Source organism: Myotis lucifugus, unplaced genomic scaffold, assembly GCF_000147115.1.
Source record: "Myotis lucifugus unplaced genomic scaffold, Myoluc2.0 scaffold_331, whole genome shotgun sequence".
Lineage (NCBI taxonomy): Eukaryota > Metazoa > Chordata > Mammalia > Chiroptera > Vespertilionidae > Myotis > Myotis lucifugus.
Window position 1 is genome coordinate 200,238 of NW_005871379.1, and position 26,308 is coordinate 226,545.

The following is a 26,308-nucleotide window of genomic DNA, read 5'->3' on the forward strand; positions in this document are numbered from 1 at the left end:
AAGAGGAAGCGCTTACTAGCTCCTCTTCTCTCATTTCTTAAGAAAAGGGGGGGGGGGACCATTGAGAGTTTGGACACATTAAGAGCCCAGCTGTTATAGCTGATGAGAAACAACTCATATACCAGTGGTTCTCAAACTTTAATGTGCTCCAGAAACACCTGTAGGGCTTGCTGAAACCCAGGTTGCAGTTCTCTATCCCTAGAGATTCTGATTCAATAGGTCTGGAGTAGGTGCCCAAGAATTCACAGTGTCAGCAAGTTCTCAGGTGATACTGATGATGCTGATGCAAGGACCATATTTTGAGACCCACTTCTCTAACTCAGCTCTTCCTCATTGCCTCCACCTTCCATACTTTTACACTTTCTGTTTCTCCTGCTTGAAATGCCTTCCCTGCTCTCCATGTAACTGGCTGTTTGTCTTAAGTTATACAACCTTGCTTGGCTATTGTATTAGTTTATCTATTGCTATGTAACAAATTACCCCAGGTAGGACCTCCAGAATGGTAGCATGAGGTGTTCAGGGAAACCATTAAACTGGTGGAGATTAATAAAGACTACCACGCAAAATCTTTAGAGATTGATCAAAAGGTTTACAACAGGTTGAGAAACATCAATTCAACAAAATCTATGGAAACTTAGTTGGAACAGTGGAAATCCATGGTATTGAAGCTAGGGACTGCATCCATCTCCCCACGGCTCTGCCTTGTTGAAGAACTAAGTGTCCCAGTGAGCTCAGCAACCATTGAAGAGTAAAACCTCCCTTTCCACCATAGCTCTGTAGAGATGCCCTCATGGGCCCAACAGATGAATGACAGCTCCCATCTTCCCCAGCTTCTACTTAGGAGTGGCCGCACCCTGGTATGGGACCACTTTCGGCACCACTCCCATCCCTACCTTGCCTCACCGCCAACACACACACAGCTCCTGGTCAATAAGGAGAATCCAGGTGGGGTAATCAGTCAAGAGTGAGTTCCTCACCCCTCCCTCCAGCTCCGGCATCAGAGCCTCCATGGCTTAGGTTCTGCCCAGGGCGAGGAGAGCAGAGAAAATCTCAAAGACCAGCCCAAGTGTCCAAGGAGGGAAACTGATTCTTTAACTCAAATTCGTAGGACTTTCATAGGCAGAAGCCTGGAGCCTAGCACCTGCACTTCACAATCAGACTCTGCTGATCTTTATTCAGTGCCTCCAGGGTGCCCATAAAAGGCTACACGTTTGTGCAAATATGGATCGCCTTTCTGGTTTTGTCTGTCGTGATCACTGCTGAATGAGTAGAGCCTAAAATAGTACCTGGTACCAAGCAGGCTCTCAAATGTCTTATAAATGAATTGCCTTATCCGACCCTGAAATGATAGTTTTAACTCCAGGTGACCCTGTATCATGTTTTATTGTAACACTGCGTCACTGAAACATTTCTTATTTCTGACTTCTAGGCTTAGATTAGACTTCTTTTGCACATTTAGGCCTAGAACTGGGAGTCGGCTCCACCCAGCCCACCGCTCCAAGGCCGAAGACCAGCCCAATTAAGGTAGCGCTCAGGGCTGGCCCCGGGTCACATGACTTGCAGCACAGCCAGAAGGTAGACATCTCGCGGCTCGCGAGTGCGCACAGCTTCTGCGCCAGTTTCTTGAGGAGCGCGCGCAGACTCAGAGGCTCGCTTCCTCCCGGGCTCCGCCCAGCTCGCTCCCGGTGGGCGGGGCGACAGCTGAGCTGGGAGAAGAGGCCGGGTGGCAGCTACGCGCATGCGCAGAAGAGACCTGCGGGATCGGGCGCCGTGGTCGGCCTGGCTTAAGATATTTGAGACAAGATGCAGGTGAGCAAGCCTAGGGACGCGAGGCCTGGGGGCTGCGGTTGTTCGTGTACCCCGCTAGGTCCGCGCCGACGGCGGACAGTCCGGTCCGGGCCAGCGGGAAGCGCCAAAGGCCACTGGCACGGGGGACGCTCGCGAGCCCAGCCCGGCGCAGGCGCAGGCGCAGTGCGGGAGGGCGGGCGCGTTCCTGCCGCCTGGGCGTCTTCACCTCCGTGTATCCCACCCCCAAATCTCTGTTCTTTGGGGCTACCTCTCTTTGAGGTCGTATCCCACCCACCTGGCAGTTACTTCTTTCCTAGTAACTCCCTCACTGAGCAGCTGAGCAGGTGTGTTATGGACCCTTTGCACGGATCGGGAAACTGAGGCTTGGAGAAGTGAAGGGTCTCTCCGGGGGGTCCCATAGTATAAAGCAGAGGTGGCACCCCTGTTCCTGACTCCACTTAGAGCCTGGGGAGGGGTTAGTTCCACTCTTTCCCCTCACGTTGGAGTTCAGGTGGAGGGGGCTCTCCTGGCTTTCAGAACTCAGCCCGAAGAGCCCCGATGCTCAGTTACTTTCTGTCTTAAAACAAGATCCTCTTGTATTGTCCTTTTATTGTCTCTGGAATTTGACTAAAACCCAAAAGAAAGTGAAAGAAAATGAATGAAAACACAATGAAAATGGATGCTTTTATGAGCAAAAACCTGTGATAACTAAGTCGTCAAGGACGCTCCCCCACAGGTCACCCTGCTGCCGTCCATACCTCGCTGTGGGCAGGAATTCTGAATGGATTCTGGCTCAGTGGGAAATGGGAATGAAGTTCGTGTGGGTTTGGTTGGGGCCGGAGGCATTGAGGCCGGAGACGATCCCCTGCAAATACAGCGTGTCTGCCACAAACCAGACACTCTCAAATGTTGGTGAGGAAGCTCCGGGGCTACCATGGCTCTGCATTCTTTATCCTTCAGGCCCCTCCTTAAAAATGTCACTTCTTCCGAGGCCTTCCCTGACCACCCGGTTGAAAGGATTCTGTTCATCTTCTTTTGCTCTATCTCGGCTAAACCGCGACGTGGAGCGGGCTGGGGCCCGGTTATCCAGCGCCCTTTCCACAGCGCTCCTTGATTACACATTTCAACCCAGATCCATTAGCAGTGTTCCTGCCGAGCTGTGCAAGGCCAGCGTTTGAACAGTTGGCTTCTGGAGCTAAGAGCCCACTTTGACATTTATCCTTCTCACATTTGCCGGGTAACTTTGACTTGTCCCAGCATGGCAATGGCTTCCTAAATGCAGTGTCTCCTGTGCTTAAGATGAATTACAGTGGAGCCTTGACTTACGAGTGTCCCGACTAACGAGTTTTTCGAGATACGAGCCGTCTCTCGGCCGATTTTTTGCTTTGAGTAGCGAGCTAAAATTCGGGTTACGAGCCAGCTCAGATACCCCACCGCTAGTTGGCGCAGCGAACGTCACAGTGAACGCCACAACATCAGCCCAGCATTCAATTCATTGTAATGGTGAAAATTGATTTGACGTACGAGTAATTTGAGTTACGAGCTCCGTCACTGAACGAATTAAACTCGTAAGTCGAGGCCCCACTGTAAGTCGATACAACTAAAGGGCTTGGAAAAGTATCCAGCGCCCAACACTCAGGTGTTAGCCATCGTGAGCTAGTCTGTGGGTCCCAGCTCTTCCTCTCAGGTTTGGCTGTTAGAGAATTTGTCAGCCTAGCATCAGGCTCTCCTCATGCTTCTCCCGCAACCACAGGATTTTGAGATGCTCAGTGTCACTGCTCTTGGGCCCTTTGAACATGCTGGTTCCTCTGCCTAGAAAGTAATATCCTAAGTCCTCACTCATGTCTGATTCCTTCTCACCCTCCAGAGATGGTTAAATGTCACCTCTTCTGAGGGACCGTCTTTCCCCATCCTGTGGAATGCAGGCCCTCGTAATTCTAGGTCAGCAGCCTGTTGGCCATTGCACTTGCTATAGTTTGTAATAAGTCTGTGATTGTGTATTTAGTTGTTTCATGCCTGTCTCTTCCTCTCGACTGTAAAATCGGTGGCTCTGGTATTCACCACTCTTCCCTACTATTGCAATAATTTACATATAGTACATGCTCAATACATATCTGTTGAATGAATCACTCTAAGTCAGTGGTTCTCAACCTTCCTAATGCCGTGACCCTTTAATACAGTTCCTCATGTTGTGGTGACCCCCAATTTCATTGTTACAAATTGAACATAATTAAAGCATAGTGATCAATCACAAAAACAATATGTAATTATATCTGTGTTTTCCGATGGTCTTAGGCAACCCCTGTGAAAGGGTCGTTCGACCCCCAAAGGGGTCGCGACCCACAGGTTGAGAACCGCTGCTCATTAACAAGAATATTGGATAAAAGTCAGGTCAGAGCCTTGGTTTCAGCTTTGATGTTGATCTGCACATCAAATCCTGTTTTATACCCCTCAGTGATGAGGGTGGGGGTGGAGTGGAGGACAGGAAGAATGGAACGGGGCCTCTGAGTCTTTTGACAGGTTCTCAGAAACATAATTTGAATTTTTCTTCCCACCACCTTTCCCATTTGACCCCTTACCAGACATGGCACCCTCCTCAGTGGACTTTGCACTCATGGTATGTTTCCTTGGTCCCCCTGCTCTAGGACCCCAATGCAGACACTGAGTGGAATGACATCTTACGCAAAAAGGGCATCTTGCCCGCAAAGGAAAGTTTGAAGGAACTGGAAAAGGAGGCAGAAGAGGAAGAGCAGCGAGTCCTTCAGCAGTCAGTTGGTGAGCTTGCTTTTAGTATTACTCTGTTCTGTGTCTATCTGGGTAGGAAACAACTTTCTGAGCCTCTAACTGCTTTGGTGGAAGGATCCTCTGAGCAAGAGTTGGGAGCCAGGGATTGAGGTGCCAGAATTAATGCTGTGGGACCGCAAGCGAGTCATAGCATGTCTCTACCTTTGTCTTCCCGGGCCGTAGAATTAGGGGACTCCCTTTCCTTTCCACAGTTCCTTGTGTGTATCAGATGAGCACATGACAGTCCTGAACTTGACTTTCTAGTCTGCGATTCACTTGGGATAATGTCATGGAAATCTGCTCAAAGTTTATAGTGTTTGTATAATTCTGAGCTTATACTTTATTCTCTTTGTGCCTTGATTGAAAATATTTAAATACCTTAATTTGGGGAAGCATAAGATGCTTACAATGTATGGGATCTGAGAGAGGGGTTTTCTCAAAGGTAGCTGTACTACTTGAACTGGAATCCTTGGGGTGCTTGTAAAAACTCAGTTCCTACTGAATCAGAGTCTCGGGACAGGGGAGGGGAGGCCCAAGAATCTGCATTTTAAGCAAGTGCCTCAAAGGATTTCTGACTCCCACTAGAGTCTGAGAACTACTGACACAGAATCTCGTTTACATATTAGAGCTAATTTAGAGAAGGTCTTACGACAAAGCATGTATCCAGCAAGTGGTTATTGAACGGTTACCGTGTGCCATGTGTTTTTCTGGACAGGGGGGCTTTAACCGTGCACAGGCCAGACAAAAACCCCTGTCCTTGTGGGACTTACACTGCAGTGAGAGACAGACAATAGACAATACATAATGAAATACAGGAAAATAAGGCAGTGAAAGGGCCTTGAAAGGGTTGGAGGAGAGTTGAGTATAATTCTGGATAGGGTTAGAGAGGACCTCACTAGGAATGACATTGGGTAGACCTGAGGGAGGTAAACTGAGCTAGTTTAGTGAAAAGTGTGTTGGAGGTTCTGCAAGGAAGCCAGTATGATTCGGAGAGAGGAGTAGTAAGTTCAGAGAGGTAACTAGGGGTCAAACCACTTGGAACCTTGTAGCTTCTAGTGAGGATCTTGATTTTATGTAGTGAGTTGGAAGTCATTGGAGTTTCATGTTTCAGCAAAGGAGTGACATGTGTCCTCCATGTTGGCAGCACCATCCTGTGGCCGCCTTCCTGAGCATGGACAGTGGGGGGCAAGGCAGGAAGTATGAGACTAGTCTGTAACCTACTGCAGTAATTCAGGCAAGAGGTACCATTGGCTTGGACCAGCGTGGTGGTGGTGGTGGAAATGGTGAGAAGTGGTCAGGTCTGGATATATCTTGAAGGTTGGGCCAACAGGATTTGCTGATGGGTTGATCCTCTGAGGGGTGTGAGAGAAATACGTCTAGGATGACTACAAGGCTTTGGGCTTGAGCCACCAGAAGGATGGAGGGACCCCGACTGAGATGAGGAAAGCTTGGTGAGATCAGGAAGTCTGTTTGGGACATAGTAACTTTGAGATTTTTATTAGACAAATTAGAGATGGTAAGTGGGCTGTTGGGTATGTTTTTCTCCAAATCAGAAAATATGGGCTGGAGACATAAATTTGGGAGTTGTCAGCATACTACAAGCCATGAGATACCATCAACAAGGGAGTGGCTGTAGATAAAGAAGAAAAGGATCAAACCAGCAAAGTGTCCAAAGAGAGTAGCCTTAGGGTGGGAGGAGGGGAGAGCGTAGGGGTCCGGGAAGCCACCGGAGGGCAGTCTAGGGCAGTCCTTTCACTGAGGAGGCAGTGGGTGGGATCACATGCTGCTCAGTCAAGAAAATGATCATTGTTGTCCTTGATAAAAAGCAGTTCTTTGTTGGGATGGGGTGGGTGTCAAGGACAAAAAGCCTGCTTTGATGGCCAAAAGCAAGAGCGTTTATGGCAATAAAAACAAAATACAAATGTTATAGCATTTTCCTAAAAGAAAAGATAGAGCAGCCTGGAAATACCAAGAGCCTGTGATAATCCCTATAACTCTAGGAAGGGTGTGCTCACAGTGGGAGGACACCCGCTGGTCTCCTTCCATCTCCTGGGAGACAGGAGAACTGTGATACACCACCCACCAGTGTATGGGCTTGCTCTGCCAGGTGAGTTATAAACTTGGGAAACTTCTCATTCATGTCCTTACTGTGGCGAGTAGGAAAGTCAAGCTTGTAGATACCAACACACTAGTTCTGTCTTTTTAAAACACCCCAACTTATTTTTACTAGTGTAATGCCTGAAGTACTTTGCGTACTGGTTTTGGTGGGCTGGGAGTCTTGGGTGTTGCATGCACATCTTTAGGAGAAAAGTGAAGGGGGAAAAAAATGCATGTTTGTTCTTCCTTTAAATTTTTTGGTTTTGCTAACTTAATTACATTCAGTGAAAACATATGAAGATATGACTCTGGAAGAATTGGAGGATAATGAAGATGAATTTAATGAGGAAGATGAACGAGCTATTGAAATGTACAGGTTAGTGCCACTCAGAGGGACTGTTTTTTTGTGTGGCACTACAATGTGTGTCATTTGGAAAATGAATTTTTTTACTTGAAATCACGTATGGAAAAGGCCATAATTAAATAATAATATTTCAGATTTCGGCAAACAGGTCTTAGACTTTTGCCATGTGGCAAATAAATAAACCTGGACCTTTACGAAGGTTGCTGTCTGAAAGATATACGTGTGTGCACATGCGTGTATGTGTGTGTGTGCACATGCGTGTGTGTGAGATAACGCACTCCTCCTGTTGTGCAGGCAGCAGAGACTGGCTGAATTGAAAGCAGCTCAACTGAGGAATAAATTTGGAGAAGTTTTGGAGATCTCAGGAAAGGATTATGTTCAGGAAGTTACCAGAGCCGGAGAGGGCTTGTGGGTGATCCTACACCTTTACAAACAAGGGTGAGTGATCTTATGCTTTGTCTCTCAGTGCTCATTTGAGTTTATATCATGAACATCTTGGGTTGTTTTATCTTATGTGTTTTTGTGGCTGATTTGCCCAAACCTTAATGCCTAATTTTTGTCTTAAGACTTTCAAATTAATATTTGTGACTAACACAAATGCCTTTGTAATAGTGTAACAATAGAGACTTTACTTTTATTGAAAATAAATTCCTAAGTTATTTATTCCTCTAGAGCAGTGGTTCTCAACCTTCTGGCCTTTTAAATACAGTCCCAACCATAAAATTATTTCCATTGCTACTTCATAACTGTAATGTTGCTACTGTTATGAATCATAATGTAAATATCTGATATGCAGGATGGTCTTAGGCGACCCCTGTGAAAGGGTCGTTTGACCGCCAAAGGAGTCTTGACCCACAGGTTGAGAACCGCTGCTCTCGAGAAACTGGCTTTTCATAATCCCACGTGTGAGTCACTCTCGTAGGTGGCGAGGGTGGCCTTTGTAATGATTGTGCACACTGAGTGGTGCAGTGGTCCTCCATGTTTCTCACCTCCAGGCCTGTCCTCAGAGTTGAGTCTGTGTAGGAGTTTCTTTAGAGCAGGAAATGCTTTCTGACCTGTTTTACACATTCTGAATCTTGAATATTCTGTCATGGAGAAGGGCATAACAATTATCTTTTACATTGACGCTGTTCTTCCGACTTACATTTGGAATATTAATTTGGACTTTGGATTTTGAGTTCTTCACTTTTCCTGAACATATTAGAAGGTTTGTGGCTCTTTTAAATATATTTTTTTTATTGATTTCAGGGAGGAAGGGAGAAGGAGAGAGAGATAGAAACATCAGTGATGAGAGAGAATCATTGATTGGCTGCCTCCTGCATGCCTCCCACTGGGGATTGAACACACAACTGGGCATGTGCCCTGACCGGGAATTGAAGGTGACCTCCTGGTTCATAGGTCGACACTCAACCACTAAGCCACAGAAAGTTTTTAAAAAAATGTTAATTCATCTTGACTGGAGTAGCAGATCCTCTTGTGAGTTTTTACTTAGGGCAGAAGGCTAGTTGAGCTTTTTACTGTATAAATGCAGAATCATAACTGCTTCTATTTTTACTTTGTAGGATTTTTCTCTCAATATTGTTTCCTATTTCTGTTTTATAGGATTCCCCTCTGTTCCCTGATAAACCAGCACTTCAGTAGACTAGCCAGGAAGTTTCCTGACGTCAAATTTATCAAAGCCATTTCAACAACCTGCATACCCAATTATCCTGACAGGAATCTGCCCACAATATTTGTTTACCTTGAAGGTGATATCAAGGCTCAATTTATTGGACCTCTAGTGTTTGGTGGCATGAACCTGACAATAGATGGTAAGGGCCTCTTTGAGATGGTCGAGGGCACATGAGAGGTGGCTAGTGCATGGTAGAAATGGGGAGAAGCATATTTAATCTCTCATCTTAGACCAGTCAGTGGGGCAGAATAACGGCTCTAATGATTCTCAGTGAAAAGAGGACATGGTGGACTTTTAAAATATACTTACTAATTTAAAATATACATTATTAATTAATGTTTTATTTGTCCATATATTTGAATATTTTAAATTATAGCTCGAGATCACATCATTCATTTTGTTTAATTCACATGAACATATTAGGACAGGTATATATATATATATATATATATATATATATATATATATACCTCCTATATAATAAAAGGCTAATATGCAAATTGACTGAACTGAGGAACAACTGGTCGCTATGATGCACACTGACCACCAGGGGGCAGATGCTCAATGCAGGAGCTGACCCCTGGTGGTCAGTATGCTCCCACAGAGGGAGCGCCACTCAGCCAGAAGCTGGGTTCACAACTGGTGAGCTCAGTGACGGTGGTGGGAGCCTCTCCTGCCTCTGCGGCAATGCTAAGGTTGTCTGACTGACGTCTTAGGCCCGTTCCCCAGGGGAAGCGGGCCTAAGCCATCAGTTGGACATCCCCCGAGGGCTCCCAGACTGCTAAAGGGTGCAGGCTGGACTGAGGGACCCACCCTGAGTGCATGAATTTCATGCACCAGGCCTCTAGTATATATATAAAAGGATAATATGCTGAGTGTCCAACCAGTCGCTATGGTGCACACTGACCACCAGGGGGCAGATGCTCAAAGGAGCTGCTGAACTGCAGTTTGGCAGTGGCAGTTCTCGGGTGACACACCTTGAAACCAGAGAGCAGGGAGCCCGATTCCTTGTGGGGCCGCGGATTCCACCTTGAGCCGTGGGTTATGTTGTTGCCATTATTGGCCCTGAATCTGGTTTACTGCACGCTTGGTTTGTGTGCCACACTCTGTACTACAGCAACTTTGCAGAGTGCCCTCTCGCACTTAGGGACCCCTCTGGGGATGTGGGAGAGCCAGTTTCGGCCTGATCCCCATAGGCCAGGCTGAGGAACCCCACCTGCTGGAGGGACCCCACTCATTCCACAGATGCCCTTTGAGCCACGAAGCCACCCCAGGTGCGGCTGGTAGCGGGAGGGACCGAGGCGGGGAGAGACCATGGGAGGTTGGCTCCAGGGCGCATCTGGCCCATCTCGCCCAGTCCCGCCCCATCGGCCACCTTCTAATTAATTTCCTTTCAATGTGCACAAATCCGTGCACCAGGTCACTAGTGTGTATATACACACAAACACATATACATATGTATATATGCACATATATACATATGTATATATATACACATACATATATATGTAAATGATCTCTATAGAAATATTTTCTCAGTTGAATGTCTTAGTAACTTTTAAATTAAATTAAAAATTTATTTAATTCTCCCTCTTAACTTGTAACTGATGCCTTTTTATTCCTTTCTACCTGTTAAACATGGAGGTGTCAAATCTTATATAATAAAAGGGTAATGTGCAAATCAACCGAACTGCTCAGTGGATAGAGCATCGGCCTGAGGACTCAAGGGTCCCAGGTTTGATTCCGGTCAAGGGCATGTACCTTGGTTGTGGGCACATCCCCAGTGGGGAGTGTGCAGGAGGCAGCTGATCGATGTTTCTCTCTCATCCATGTTTCTAACTCTCTATCCCTCTCCCTTCCTCTCTGTAAAAAATCAATAAAATATATTAAAAAAAAAAAGGGTAATGTGCAAATCAACCGAACTGCTGAAGGACTGGTCACTATGACATGCACTGACTACCAGAGGGCAGACGCTCAATGCAGGAGCTGTCCCCTGGTGGTCAGTGCATTCCCACAGGGGGATTGCCACTCAGCCCGAAGCCAGGCTGACAGCTCCTGCCTCTGCAGCAGCACTAAGGGTGCCCACGAGGAGTGGGTCTAAGCCGTCAGTCAGACATCCTCTGAGGGCTCCCGGACTGTGAAAGGGCCCAGGCCGGGCTGAGGGACACCCCCTCCCCCAGTGCATGAATGTCGTGCACTGGGCCTCTAGTGTGTGTGTATGTATATGTATATGTATATGTATATGTATATGTATATGTATATGTATATACACACATACACACACACACATATAATGTGAGAGAGAGAGACTGAGGCCTGAGGGCTTCCTGCTAGGTCAAAACCTCTTTATTGAAATAACCTGTCTAACTATGCTTTAGTAGTCTTTAAAAACATGTTAAAATATGATTACATACTACTTTATATAACTCTATATGATATTCAACTGGGAAAAGTATAAACATGCACATCAGTATGTTACATCAGTTATTCCAGTGGATAAAGGCATATAGCATACATATATGTATGAATGTATGTGTGGATTTAATGTATTTTTGAGTCAAGAATCAGAAATCTTAAACTTGGGTTTTGTGGTGTGTGTTTTTTTAAGAAATTGGTTGAATTTTTGTACCATTTAACTGAGAAAACGGAAAATACTGGTGTTATTCATCTCCATGAGCACTTTAAAGTACTATGACTTCAGTAAAATTGATTGTCAGACTTTAATGGCAGGACCTAATTAACAGAGTATTGCTTTAAAGCAGGCTGTTGTGGACTTTCTCCTCCAGTCCCTTAATTCTGCCTGGACCCTCTACTGATTTTGCTTCACACGGTCTCACTGATTATCAGAGAGTGAAATACAGTAACTGAGGCATTAGTCACTCATTTTGTGATATATTTTTTTAATTAGTTGGAACAAATGATCAGTTCAAAGATGTCATCACCCATTTAGCCTTTGACTCTAATAGATGGGAGATGTTGGACATGAGGCTGAAGAAGTTCCTTTTGTTAACTAAAAGAGGACTTAATGATCAGATAGCCAGGACTGTGAAAAGAATTTCCTTTAAATGCTTCATGGTGATTTCCTTCCTGGGAAATTGTGGAGTCTGAGAAACTGAAGTCATTAGGAGATGGGTTTAGTCTCTTCTTTTAATTACCAAATAGATCCCAATATATGTGATATCTCATCTGATCTCATTGTCTGGAAAAGTGTGTGAAAGTATTTTTGTTTTCCTTCTTCGAGGTCCGATTTTTTCCTTTCTTCTAGGTACCTTATAATTATAGCACTAAAATTAAATTGTCATCAAATGTTGTTGATTGTAGTTTCTGCATAGAAAACAACTGACTCGGTAGAGCCCTGTGCAGTCTGACTTAGGTGATTTGCTTTTTCTTTATTGCTTAGAGTTGGAGTGGAAATTGTCTGAGTCTGGAGCAATCAAGACGGACCTGGAGGAAAACCCAAAAAAGCCAATTGAAGACGCCTTGCTGTCCTCAGTGCGCAGCTCCATCCCCATGAGCAGGGGCAGCGATTCCGAGGATGACTGAGCTGTGCCGGTGGTACTGTCCTGCCCTGCCCGGTGCCCTCTTGGTTCCTGGGTTGATGCTCAACCACTGAGCCACCCCGGCTGGGCCTGAGCTTTCTTGATGTGACAGATGATCTGGATTTTTTTTTTTTTTAAGAAAAAGTAGGAATGAATCCTTTGTTTTTTAGCCTTTGATAATTATGTTTCAAATCTCTTAGTTCTCAGGAATAATCATTGCTGGGAATCTTATTGGATTTCTTAGAACTCTTTTTAAATTAATAACATTTTCTTAAAAAAATAAAGACCAGCTGTTGGTATGGCAAATGTCTTTGTTTTCCTCACTTGTGGTTTAAGAAAGCTGAAAAACTATTCACTATTTATTCACATATCATTACATAAAAAGGAATATGGAGGGGTTTTTTAAATGTGAATAATATATACAGTGGAAAAACTGCAAACTAAGCTTTACAGTTACATTATTGTTTATATTTATCTTTTATAAAGGTAGCAACAGGATTAATAGCTCAAAGGGATGATTGATAGGAAAAAATCTTAGTATTTATCCTATTTAGAAGAATTGCAATGATTTTTATAAAAACAAACACTGTCTTCTTAAAGCAGTAACTGAAAGATCTCAATTTACTGCCACTTGGGTTAAATATTTTTTCCAGTTAAAATAATTTTTTGTCTCAAACTGTTGAGATGTCAGCTAATCTCAATTACTGCAAAAGGCTACCTTAATTTTTTAAATAAACATATAAGCATGCACGTAGATAAACAGAATCTCAATCAATTAATAAAAACACATCAAGATATTTTTCTGCCTAGAAGCCTCTTAGCATTTATCACTTCTTAACAAATCAACATTAACAGAATAATTAGGAGAAATGTTATTTCCTAATAATTTGTGTTGAATGATGTAGCATTTAATTGCTGGTTTGAATCTTAAAAATATGAATAGAGAAGGAAGAGAGTTCCTTCTGATTATACTGTAAAATTTATTTTTGCTGTAATTCCACCAATGACAAGTAGCTTTGATTCATCTGTCAGAACTGTCTGTGTTAATGAATATTGGTTTTTCTACACACATGAGAGCCAGCACTGCTGATAAAAGCTACTCTGTCACGCTTTACCTTGAAGGATCTTTTCTGAAATTTTCATTGCAGGGTTGAGACAAGCTTGGGCAGGTCTGTCACTTGAAGGAGAGCTGCTTTCTTAGGTTTTCTGTTGTTAGCTGACAGTGAAATGAAGTGCTGTGGGAGGAACACAGGTGAAGGCTCGAACACTGCATCTCCTAAGGCAGTGGTTCTCAACCTTCTGGCCCTTTAAGTACAGTTCCTCATGTTGTGACCCAACCATAAAATTATTTTCATTGCTACTTCATACCTGTTAATGTTGCTACTGTTATGAATCCTAATGTAAATATCTGATATGCAGGATGGTCTTAGGCGACCCCTCTGAAAGGGTCGTTCAACTCCCAAAGGGGTCGCGACCCACAGGTTGAGAACCACTGTCCTAAGGGCTGCAGCTCCCAGGAGAAGAGAACTGTGCTTGAATGTTGGCGGGCAGGTGAGCAGTGTCGACAGTGATGGCGCCTATGCCAGATGGAATTCTAATGTTTGCTGTACCACTTGGAGCTATGTGAGTGTGTAAACTGCCTCATAATCTTGCCTCCAGGCCAGACTAAGACACTTAGTTTGTGGTCAATTAAAGCTCAGTTGCCTGTGGATTTGGCTCATGAGCCCCATCTGGCAACAGGGCCCTAGGCCTCAGGCTGCTGTTTGGTCCTGCTGACCAAACTTGATACAAAAAGATAGAGAGACCGTCTTTGGCCACATCACCGAATGCGCCCAACCTCATCCAAAAAGAGAGCGAGAAGCATCTCTATCCTAAAATTAGTATTGGGAGTTAGAACCTGACCTGCAGATTTCTACAGGTTAATAATTCTGGGAGACTTTCCTATAATATTCACCATTAACTTCCTTCTATTTCGTTTGGAGCATTTGTGATGTGACAGAAATGATACAACTTGGCTCTTGAGCATTGAGTTCATCTAATTCCACAGCAGAAAAGTGACCAGGGATCCAGAGCCTGTCTTCGGAGGAAAGTGAAACACACTAAGGCTATGGTCAAACACAGCAGATTTTTTCTTATTTTCCTTATTTGTGGAGGAAAAAAAGAATGTCAGTAGATGGAGTACACCTTCTCCATTGCAAACCTAAGTTTTCATTCTCACTCGTCGAGGGTACAGACAACTGTTTTGGCAGAGGCCCCTCACACGGTGGTTTCTGGGGCATCAGGAGCATGTCAGGAAAGTCGTACCGGATGAAAGGCACTTTCCGAGCAATGTGAAAGGCTGTGTAGAACAGCGGTCACCAACCTTTCGGACCTCACGGACCACCAGTGATCCACGGACCACCGGTTGGCAACCGCTGGTTTAGAAGGGTGTCCCCTGTCACCAATGCCTAAATTTGTTGTCATCTATTACCTTCAGCTTTTAATTCAGTTTTCTTAAATAATAAGCACAAATTTGGACAAAGTGCTTTTCAAATGTATCAGGCTAAATATGTTGTGATTGTGTTTCCTACTTTAGAAACATGTCCTGATGAAAGTGATTTTGTCCTACTATGGAAACCAGTTGTTACTCATAAATACAGCCTTTTGACAAGTGGCTTTCAACACATAATCTTGATACTGTTCACATTTACACAACAGGTGGTGCAGACCCTCTACCCTCTGCGCACCACCCCCAACTCAGCAACTCCACTGGAGACCTTGTCACTTGTGTGCTACGAGGACTCCCCTTGGCTCTCGGTCTCACCACCCCATGCCCATCCTTGTCTTCTCTTTCTGTTTGACCTTCTTCTCTCCCATATTCTTTAGGACTTTGTTCCAATAAATCATCTTGATTTCAGTCTCTCCCTAGATGCACAGCGTTAGGCAGTAGGAGTGTTTGGGTCCTGTGGCAGAGATTGCTACTTGCCTACCAAGTACTGTATCCAGGATTCTCTAGTTCCATTCAAGCAGCAACGGGACCAACTAAAGGATCCAACTCCCAGCCTCCCTTGGAGCTACAGATTGCCAGAGGGAGGTGGGCACAAGTCGGCTGGGAGTTCTGGGCAAGCTCCATAAGAGACACACTGGCATGTGCCCCTTTGGGGCATAATCCCCTTCTACTTTCTGACTAAAGCATCCATGTGATTGCAGCCTACTTAGCATAACATTCCTGATGACATTGTGGGGCCACTATAACCCAGCTCCTGACTGCCCTCGCTAGACTTCTGTTATTGCAAAAGAAGTAACTTTCATCCTGGTTTCTCTTAGTAGCAGCTGCAGCATTTCCTGATAAAGCCACCAGGCCATTGCCAAAAAAATAACAAAATAGTCATCCTAGCTTTCTACTCGCCACTTTTCAAATTGCTTGACCAACAGAAGAGCATCTGTATTCCTGCCTCTACTTCGTCATTGCCTTCCAGTAACTTCATGAGTCAGAATTTAGGACTTCCATTTCCAGTGTGTGAAGAACTAGATACTCGGAGGGGGTATGGGTGAAAAGGGGGCCTGACAAGCACAGAGGAGGCCTGCATGGCTGGTCTTACAAACTCAGAGGCTGAAAGTAACCACAAAAGAGGGTCTGAAATGAAAACTTCCTCACTAAACAAGTCATGGCGAGTAGTCATGCCCTAAGCCTGTATCTTCCCTTACGAAGATGAGTCTTTACCTTAACTGAGCCCGTCTAATCTTTTTGTATCTATGATAACATACCTTGGGAATGTCAGTGTAACTTCCTTTTTTCAGGACCCCTTACTACACCAGCGCAGAGACCACAAAACCACTCGTTGTTGTGTTAATTGTTAACTATCCTATACCCACCAATGTAAAAGAAGCATGTGTCTATTTGTTTTATGCAATCCCAGAGATTTCCCCAATTTGCTTTCTCCCACCTCCCTAATCTGTCACCAGTGGGTTTCATGTAACCCTCCTTAGGCCTCATCCTTTGATTGTAATGTATAAAATGAGGTGCAAAACTACTATTCTCTGGAGCATTTTCTCAGTCTGTTGAGATTTTGCTTCCTGGCAATTGTCATCAGTTTGACTCAAGTAAACTCGTAAACAATCTTACAGGTTTGGACTTTTCTTATGTCGACATTTACTTGGTGTAGTTGGCAGGATTCCAAAGAAGCCCTCCCAGGACCATCTTGCAGACCCCGACCCGTTCTAGGTACCAGCAGGGGCCCAAGGACTCCTCATTTTGTATCAGGTGAACTTGGGTGAGTCTCCCTTGGAATTTCAGACCTCCCTGTTTTAAAGTAAGAGGATGACTTTATTTCAGCTCTTTTTTTCTTCTTCTTTTTTTTTTTAATCCTTGAGGTGGAGCTAAATATAAATGGCTGAGAAAACCCAGGCCAAAGATAAGAGTGGAGATAACTAAGAACAGGAGGGGGGAAAAAATTAGTTTGGCTTTTCATATGGAATTAATTTCTGAAAGTCTGAGCAAAACATTTTACCTTATAAATGAGAGGCTGAACTCATTCAACTCTGAAGATGAAGGGCACTTCCTCCAGCCCAAATCTCAGGTATTCCTAGGTGACTAACAAGCTTTGTGGAGCTGTCCGAGGCTATCCCTCACTATGTGCAGGAGCCACATAGGAAATTCCAACCAACTGTAATTAAATACGTAACTCTTCTGGGGCCATGCACATATAGGTTGGTTACCTAGCACTTGAGCCCTCATAGCTGTATTAGACTGTCAGGGAAAGAAACCAAGAAATGTAAGAGGGTTGAATGAGACTCGGGAGGTGACAGCCCCTTGGAGCTCAACCCATAAGCTGCCTCTTAACCAGATGAAGATAATGATTTCCTTTCTACACAGTATCCCTAGAAATTTGTTCAGACTCCAAAGATTTCAAAATAAAACATTAATATGAGAAATCATGCCTCCAAGGCCAAGAACTTCCAGACCTCAGCCCCCATTAATACTGCTTTTAAGTTAAAAGCCTAAGTGACTGGCTGGCTGACCAGTAGCTATAACGTGCACTGACCACCAGGGGGCAGATGCTCAATGCAGGAGCTGCCAAGCGACAGCAACTTTGCAGAGTGCCCTCTTGCACTCCGGGACCTCTCGGGGGATGTCAGACTGCTGGTTTCGGCCCGATCCCAGCAGGCCAGGCTGAGGGACCCCACTGGTGCACAAATCCATGCATCGGGCCTCTAGTAAAATAAATAAGCCTTTACTCGCAAGTACTTACAGAAATGGAAAGATTTAACTAGAAATGTTACCAACTTTATATTCTGAAACCTAATTATGTTTTACTAGAGACCTGGTGCATGAAATTCATGCACAGGTAGGGTCCCTAGGCCTGGCCAGTAATCAGGGCCAATCAGGCTGCCAGCCAGAGCCTTCCTTCATTCAAATCCTTGGCTATGGCTCTGCATTTGGGCAGACCCAAACTATAGACACATGATAAGAACAGAGTGCCACCTTTCTGACATTAGTTATAATTGAGAGGTAATCCCAGGATGCAAGAATGAGGAGCTGAGGGAGGGCAGCAGGGAAGGGGAAAGGCCAAACATAAGGGTGAGAGCCTGAGGTCAGTGCTGTAGGCAGTGAAAACTCGATCCCCCTAAGAAACAGAGTTGTCCACCTACACATGGGAGCCTACACATGAGTTATTTACCTCCCAATCCTGGCCCCTACTGCTTGAAGGCTGCTCCCAGCGGGGTTCATGTCCTTGCACTTCTGGGCTGTGTTTGCACCAAGACTGAGCAAGTATCTGTGTCTGGGAGAAGGATCTGGACAGTCAGACATGGTGTGTCTTTTAGGTGGGATGCTGGTGGTGCAAAGGTGAGTTGGAATTGCATGAAAATTAGTTCTAATTTATACATTTGAAAGAGCTTGTTTAGACACATTCAAACATATATTTTTGTCATGTATATTTCTTGTGCATACATACAAAGAAAAATAGAAGCAAAATAAATTGGTTAAGGTATTCCTAAAATGGCCTTCCAGGAAGAGACCAGTTCTGACTCCATATTCTGCTAGATTTGATGCTGCACTTCCCTGATCCAACCAGAAGGTGGCAGGCAGTGACAATCTGATCACAGTTGCTGCTTGGACAACAGCAACTACAGCAAAATGCACCCTGGCCTCAGAGATGTTAAGAATGAGGGAGGTCCTAGTCAGTGTGGCTCAGTGGATGGAATGCTGGCTCACGGACTGAGGGTCCTGGGTTCGATTTTGTCTCAGGGCACAAACCTCAGTTGCAGGCTCCATCCCCAGCCTTGGAATGAATGCGTCTCTCTTACATCGATGTTTCTCTGTCTCTCTGACTCTTCCCCCTCCCTCTCAATCTCTCTCTAAAAATTAATGGAAAAATATCCTTGGGTGAGAATTAACAACAACAACAAAAGAATTAGGGGAAATGTACTTGGAACTGATGAAATGAGGTAGTTATATCCCACAGTGGATGAAGGTGCATTGGTTATTTTAACTTGACCATTCTAGCTTTTAACTTTGAAAGCAAATCATTAACTGAATCTGCTTATCCACATTTAAAATATTGAAAATACCAACTAGCTAATAGAAAAAATGCTGCTATTTTTCCTTGTATACCTATTAAAGCAAAAACAGTTTTTTAGAAACCAATATTTCTCTTTTGTAAGTAACTTTCTCTGAGATGGTGATTAAAAGTTTTAAAAAACATTTCACAATACGTATCTATATATATAAAAGGCTACGTGACCAACTGTCCAACCGACTGACCATCCGGTCGGTACATATGACATGCACTGGCAATTTAAAAATAAGCATTGACTCGCACATGCATGATACATATAAAGCTCTCGCTGGTGCCAATCGCACGCGTGTGTTTCTTCCTAGAATTTAATTTACTTAAATTATACATTTACTTAAATTCAATACTAATGTAAAAAAAAAGAGCTAAGCAAATAATCTATGCATAAATATCCAACTCCCTCTTACATCAAAAACAAGGTTTCTGTAAAGGAAAAGCAGAGCCAAAAAGAAATTAAAGATTTATTATCAAAAGATTACGACCTAACATAATTGAAGTTGAAGTATTCACAGGATCTGCGGAAGGAGTGGTTGTTCTGATCCTAAGAATTGATTTGTCCCTGTCTGAGACTGGCCTCTCATTTAAATTAATTCAAAGACAGTTTCCAGTGATGCCAGCATTTGTGATGACTATTACTAAATCATGAGGACAAACTCTAGACAGAGCAGGAATAGTCCTACCTGAACCTGTTTTCGGACATGGTCAGTTATATGTTGCTTTCTCTCGAGTTCGAAGAGCGTGTGACGTTAAAGTTGTAAATACTTCATCACAAGGGAAACTAGTCAAGCACTCTGAAAGTGTTTTTTACTCTTAATGTGGTATACATGGAGATAGAATAAGTTCAATCAATTTATCAGTCATTGTTTATATCAATGTAGTTTTTATATCATGTTTTTGTTTTTATGTCATTTCTTTGTTGTTATATCATGTTGTTATTGTTTATTAATTTATATATTCTTTTCATATACATTTTACTAATTTTCTTTCATCTCTGACACTTTTATTATAGAGAAAGGGCAAATAGCAATATTAAAATATTTATTCTAATTAATTTCCTTTCAATGTGCACGAATCTGTGCATTGGGCCACTAGTATATTTCATAAAAAGTTGTAGTGTGTAAAATGTTAAATCCTTTGTCTTTTAGCAAATGTTATACAAAAGAATAACAAGCAACTTTTTGTTCTATCCAAATGACATAGTTTGATACACACACACAAAAGCAAACTGAACTGGACTGGACTAACTAACTAAATCAAAGTCAGGGGAGATCTGTCAGTTCCCAAAGGCTTTCTGATTCTGTTTTGGTTTCCCAATGCAACTGGGAAGAAAATGTGACAAATCCAGTACACTTGGCAGTTAGTTATATTTCCTAGTGTAAATTGATGTATTTCCTGAACTGTGTGCCGACGTGCCTCAGTGCCCTCAGGAAGTTTATGGGAGCAGAATATTCTAAGGTTTCAAGGGGAACGTAGCAATACTGCATATTGATCGAACACCACAGGAGCTTCTAGCTCCGAGGAGTTCACAGTCAACACTTACTTCACTACATTCCTTTGGACAGTATCATATCTTTCCAGAGATGGGGTTTAGCAGTTGCTGTGATTAAAGCAGGTACAGCTCAAAAGTCAACGTGGAGCAGGAAATGAGTGGCAGCGCCTTATCAAATGTCACAGCTGGATAAAGTGCACAGAGCTACCAGGCACTCACATCACATTAATAAGTGATAAGTAAGCAATATTTTTCTTCAATTTTTCTTATATTTTTTCAAAGAGCTAAACATTTTGGGACATAAATGCTTATTAAGTTGTTTGGGCTTAACTACTTACTAAAAGAGACAGATTTTTCTTTTGGCTTAGGGACAACAGTGAAACAACTTCTAAGCTATGAGCCAATGGAAGTTGGAAACTTCTAACTTGATCAATTGGCATTCAGTTTATAATTAAATCTGAGATGATTTTGGTGGGTACAGATCCATCCTGTGTCTTGATTACTGTGGATTAACTCAACAAAGGATATTCAAAGACTGAGGACTACACCCTGAAACCTGGGGTGACTCCAAAGTCCCTCAATAGAACCAGCCTTCATGGAGCAAACAGCTTCCTCTTTGTCATTACGTGCTGCAGAGCTGGTGACTTCCCATAGGGCCATTCAAGTGTGTTTACGCTCCCTGTGCTTCCATTTTTCTGTCTAAAAAGGATCCAACTCAAGTAGGTATTGTGAGGAATAAACAAGCTCAGATTTGTAAAGTACTTAGAATAGTTCTCTGAAGTTTTATTGTTGATGTGATGATAATAGTAATTGTCATCAACATCATCATCATTGTCACCAGCATCCCATTTTTTGAGGACATTTAGCTTTTGGCATCATGATACATTTGCTCATTTGAGATTACTTGCTAGGTCCTAATACTTGCAATCGTGAACTGGGCCTCACATAACCCAGGAACTCTTACAGTAAGTGTGTCAGTACATTTAGGGAAAAATCTTTTTTTTTAAATTCTTTTAAATGAAATTTATTGGAATGGCATTGGTTAATAAGATTATATAGGTCAAAAAAATCTTAAATTATATCTTTTAGCATTCTTATTTGAGGAACTTCATATAGCTTTCTTCTTTATATTTCCACCTTTACATAATCTTCATTGCATAATCTACTTTTTTAATGCTCTTTTACATTTTTCTTAGGATGTTAAGAAATACCCATCTCTCTCACACACAATTATCCTTTACTATTTGGTGTCCTACTGAGTAAAAATCTCAGTATAAAGCACACGAAGCTTCCATGTTCTCACAGTGTGACACGTTGGTCACTTTCCAAGGCAACCAACTCTCCTGCACATGGAGTAAGTGCTGTTTTTCACGCTGATGTTCTCTCTCTAAAGGAGGGGTGGGGAACGTCTGACCTGCGAGCTGTATAAGGCCCGGGAAATCATTTGGGCTGGCCCTGCCAAGGCAACCGCAGGCAGGAATCGAAAGTCAATAAATCTAGGAACTTTTTTCATAGCAACATAAATTTATATTAAGCGAATGATGTTATAAGTATCCAAATGGCCCTTGGCAGAAAAACAGGTTCCCCACCCCTGATCTAACGTCTGATCTAACGTCTCTTGCATGACAGTTAAATGGGCTATCTCGGAGTGTTCATCAGCCCTCTTTATGGATGCACCCTCTATATTACAGAATGTCATTAACATGGAGAGGGAGAGGGGATTTGAGCAATATCAGGCCATGTGCTGGGCTGTGTAGTATCTAGCCAGCCGGGCCCGTTTGAAATGAATAAAACTAAAAAAAAAAAAAAGACCGTACCCTTTTATGTAATGATGTTTACTTTGAATTTATATTAGTTCACACAAACACTCCATCCATGCTTTTGTTCCGGCCCTCCGGTCCAGTTTAAGAATCCATTGTGGCCCTAGAGTCAAAAAGTTTGCCCACCCCTGATTTAGGCCATACCTGTTCTCTTCCAGGATTCCAAGTCATGAATTCTTTTAGAATAATGTACAGCTAATGGAAGCCCACAGCCACATTCAGAGAGAGAAACATGAAGGTCACTGGGTTCAAGGCATAATTTTCATTTTGTTAAATGAGCATGAGAGGAAAATAAACTCAGACAGGAGCAGGACGTGAAGTAGAATGGAAGTTCTCTGACCTTGAGGCCTCCCGCCCAGGCATCTTGTTTAATCTCCCCTAACTTGCCTCAGCAGGTCCTGCTGCTTATATTATGCCCTACATGTTCTTGGCAGTGAGAGGTCTTGAGAGAATGAACTTCCAGTGTTAGTGGATATGTTTTTATGCCTTTCATAAAACAATGGGGGAGCGGGGCTATTCAAAATGAACTCTGAGTCATATAGGGTCTGCCTCTCCTGATCGTGTAACATGCTATGGCTAATGTCAAACAGATGAAGTTCTCCCAGCACTTTCCCAGTCTTACCCTAAACCCAAAAAGCACATAATCTAAAGAAAGAATAAAGAAAGCGAGGGAGGCAGGGAAAGAAAGATGGAAATGGGGAGGGATGGAAGAAGAGAGAGGGAAGAATCAATGATGTTTGGAGGCTCTGCCTTGGCAGTTATTTTTAAGTTAATACGTTTGTGTCTTCTCTTATGCAGACAGATTAGTAGGTGGAAGAATAGTAGGTTGGTAAGAAGCTAAGCCTTTTTTATTCAGGGCTTTTATTTGTTTGGAAAGGATCAACCAAATGGAAGGTTTTGTTCATTTTCTTTTATACTAGAGGCCCGATGCATGCAATTCGTGCAAGAGTAGGCCTTCCTTCCCTCGGCTGCTGGCACTGGCTTCCCTCTGGCACCCAGGACCCGGGCTTCCCTTGCAGCCCCAGTTTCATCTGGAAGGACATCCAGTCTAATTAGCATATTATGCGTTTATTATTATAGATACTTTTATTGATTGCAGAGAGGAAGGGAGAGGGGGAGAGAGAGAGAAATGATAACTGGATTGGTGAGCCGAGGTGTTTTTCCCAGGGTTTTGTCTCATGACGTTGAAGAATGAGCTCTGTGGACCAAAAGATTTAAGCAAAAGTGTGGAAGATTTATTACAAGCAGATTCAGACTCCCCACAAGGGAAGGAGGGCCCAATAATGGGCTGTCCGTTAAAGCTTTGTAGTCCAGGGGTATATATTTGCTGCAAGCCTGCTCTATGTCTACCTGTGTCGGCACCTGATTGACTCCCTCAATTGTTTTTGCCCAGCGACGGACCTAAACTTTCCCTGTTTCTATGTGTTCTTCTCTGTTTCTACGCTGAACTTTCTCTGTTTCTATGTGTTCGTACAACTTGTTTATTGCAGGCCCTCCCTTGGTTTCCTAGGCCTCCCGCTTTGAGTCCAAAAACACTTTATTATTTCTGCTTGGTTGGTTCCTGTAGTTCGGCTGCTCAAACTGCCATGTCAGCCCCTGCCTATGTCCAACCTGCCTTTGTTTTCCACTGGACCCCTGCCCTATCTGCCTGCGTTTTAAGTTAACCCTTTCAGAAACATCAATGATGAGAGAGAATCATTGATTGGCTGCCTCCTGCATGCCCCCTACTGGGGATTGAGTCAGCAGCCAGGGCATGTGCCCTGACTGGGCATTGAACCGTGACCTCCTGGTTCATAGGTCGACACTGAACCACTGAGCCACACGAGTTGGGCAGTTTTGTTCATTTTAGATTGATCGCTGGAGTAGAGGTGACTTACGTATAGGATTTTTGCATATCGAATGGCACTGCACTCAGTATTTGACCCTGTGATTCTAGGAAAACCTTTAAAATGGCATTGTCTTTTATTGATAAGGATATGCTACTGGGAGACAGCAGGCCTACTGAGTAAGCACACAAGAACGCAAGATATTCACATGTACCCAAATAAAACAACTGCTAATCAGGGCCTTTAGCTCAAGAAGCAATTTTTGGCTGCATGAATGGCTGTCGTGATGTCAAGTAGCTGCTGCCTGTGGCCTGAAGAACATCAGGGCAGGACCAAGAGTCATCATGGGGCTGGTATGAAAGGTGAATAATAAACTTGCCCTTTCCTAGGGAGAAAGTGTCTTTTTATGAGATTTTTGTCCAGGTGTGTAAAATAGGTGTGTTTCCCCTAGAGCAGCGATTCTCAACCTGTGGGTCATGACCCCTTTGGGGATCGAATGACCCTTTCACAGGGGTCACCTAAGACCATCGGATAACACATATGTAATTACATATTGTTTTTGTGATTAATCACTGTGCTTTAATTATGTTCAATTTGTAACAATGAAAATACATCCCGCATATCAGATACTTACATTACGATTCATAACAGTAGCAAAATTACAGTTATGAAGTAGCAACAAAAATAATTTTATGGTTGGGGTCACCACAACATGAGGAACTGTATTAAAGGGTCGAGGCATTAGGAAGGTTGAGAACCACTGCCCTAGAGTGTCTGATCACATCTTAGCAGCAAGGCAGAAAGAAACAAAGGATGCTGCGTGGGTGCTAGGCCCACAGGTGGAGTTGATGCAGAAAGTTTTAGCCCCAAAGATTTGGGCAGAAAGAAAGTTCATGTCCTGTGGTTTAAGAGTATGCGTTCTAGCCTGGCCAGCATGGATCTCAGTGGTTGAGCATTGATCTATGAACCAGGAGGTCATGGTTCAATTCTCGGTCTGGACACATGCCTGGGTTTGATCTCCAGTGTGGGGCATGCAAGAAGTGCCAATCAATGATTCTCTCTCATCATTGATGTTTCTCTCTCTCCCTCTCCTTTCCTCTCTGAAATCAATAAAATTATATATTTTTTTAAAAGAGTATGCAGGAGAAATCAAGATGGCGGCATAGCTAAACACGGGAAATTGCTGTCTCGCACAACCACTTCAAAAATACAACTAAAAGACAAAATGGACATCATCCTGAACCACAGGAAGGCTGGCTGAGTGGAAATTCTACAACTAGAAGGAAAGAGAAAAGCACACTGAGACTCAGAGGAGTTATAGTGTGGAAGTAAAGTGCAGAGGCATGGAGGCGCACGTGGAAAGGGCTGGCAACTGAGGACTCGGCTGTCTTTTTCAATTGGGAGGGAGACACAAGCTCCCAACATCTCTGAACTCCAGTTCAGGGGGAGTCTCTGGGGACCCAGACTCATACGGGGAGAAATTGGACTGTCTGGCATTGGTCGGAACTCAAGGGCGGCTTTCTCTCAGAGGTGCTTGCAGCGATTACCGGGACACTGAGACGCGGGGCCTCTTAGGGTAGGACTGGGGAGCAGCCATAGCTGCTTGCTCCACCCTGTTGATCCCCTGAGACCCCGCCCCACCCAAGCTGTGCACAGAGGCTTTTGCATATGAAAGGCCTGGCCCTTTGCAACCTGAAAATTACCTAACAAACTGCAGCTCAATCAGAAAGACCCAGAACTTCCAAAAGAAGGTCCAAGGCCCCACAGCAGCTTGCATTGCTTCACAGTTGGGCCTCATCTGGGCACCTCCAAACCCCAAACAAAGAAGAAGAATCTCTCCATAGCTCCTGCTGGGTAGCCTCAGGAAGAGGCTAAATTAGCACCTCCTTAGAGACCCAAGAGCCAGTGTACCCAGTGGTCAGAGTGGGACCATCCAGATTACAACTCCTCAGATCCATAAGGGACACACTCAGGGGGCAGACTCAGTGAGCACCAAAGCTCCACTGAAGCAAGTCTTGCCCCAGAAGAGTGTCTCCAGCTCAGAAGTTCTCCCACTGAAGACACAGCTGATTCTCACAGCCAATTGGCCTGGAGGTCAATTCCTCCCAGTGATACCTACAACAATCAAGACTTCACCACCACAAAACTGTGCACAAAGCCCACAAAGGGGTGCACCAAGAGTGTCCACCTCAGGTAATTGGGGAGGCTGAGCCACTGGGCCCTATAGGACACCTAACACAGAAAGCCACTCTATCAACACAGGGAAGCATAAAAAATGTGGAGACAAAGAAACAAGTCACAAATGATAGAAATGGAGGAAAGCAAACAACTGGATATAGAGTTCAAAACCACACTTTTAAGGTTTTTCAAGA

At 43.8% G+C, this 26,308-nt stretch overlaps 1 protein-coding gene across 1 annotated transcript; it reads left to right on the plus strand.

The window, feature by feature from the left end:
• Positions 1-1,673: 1,673 nt before the first annotated feature.
• PDCL3 (phosducin like 3) lies at positions 1,674-12,550 on the plus strand. Its single transcript, XM_006100849.3, has 6 exons — positions 1,674-1,809; positions 4,434-4,563; positions 6,955-7,045; positions 7,328-7,471; positions 8,636-8,844; positions 12,106-12,550. The coding sequence occupies exons 1-6, from the start codon at positions 1,804-1,806 to the stop codon at positions 12,246-12,248; spliced, it is 723 nt and encodes a 240-aa protein (XP_006100911.1). The 5' UTR covers positions 1,674-1,803; the 3' UTR covers positions 12,249-12,550.
• The last annotated feature ends 13,758 nt before the right edge of the window (positions 12,551-26,308 follow it).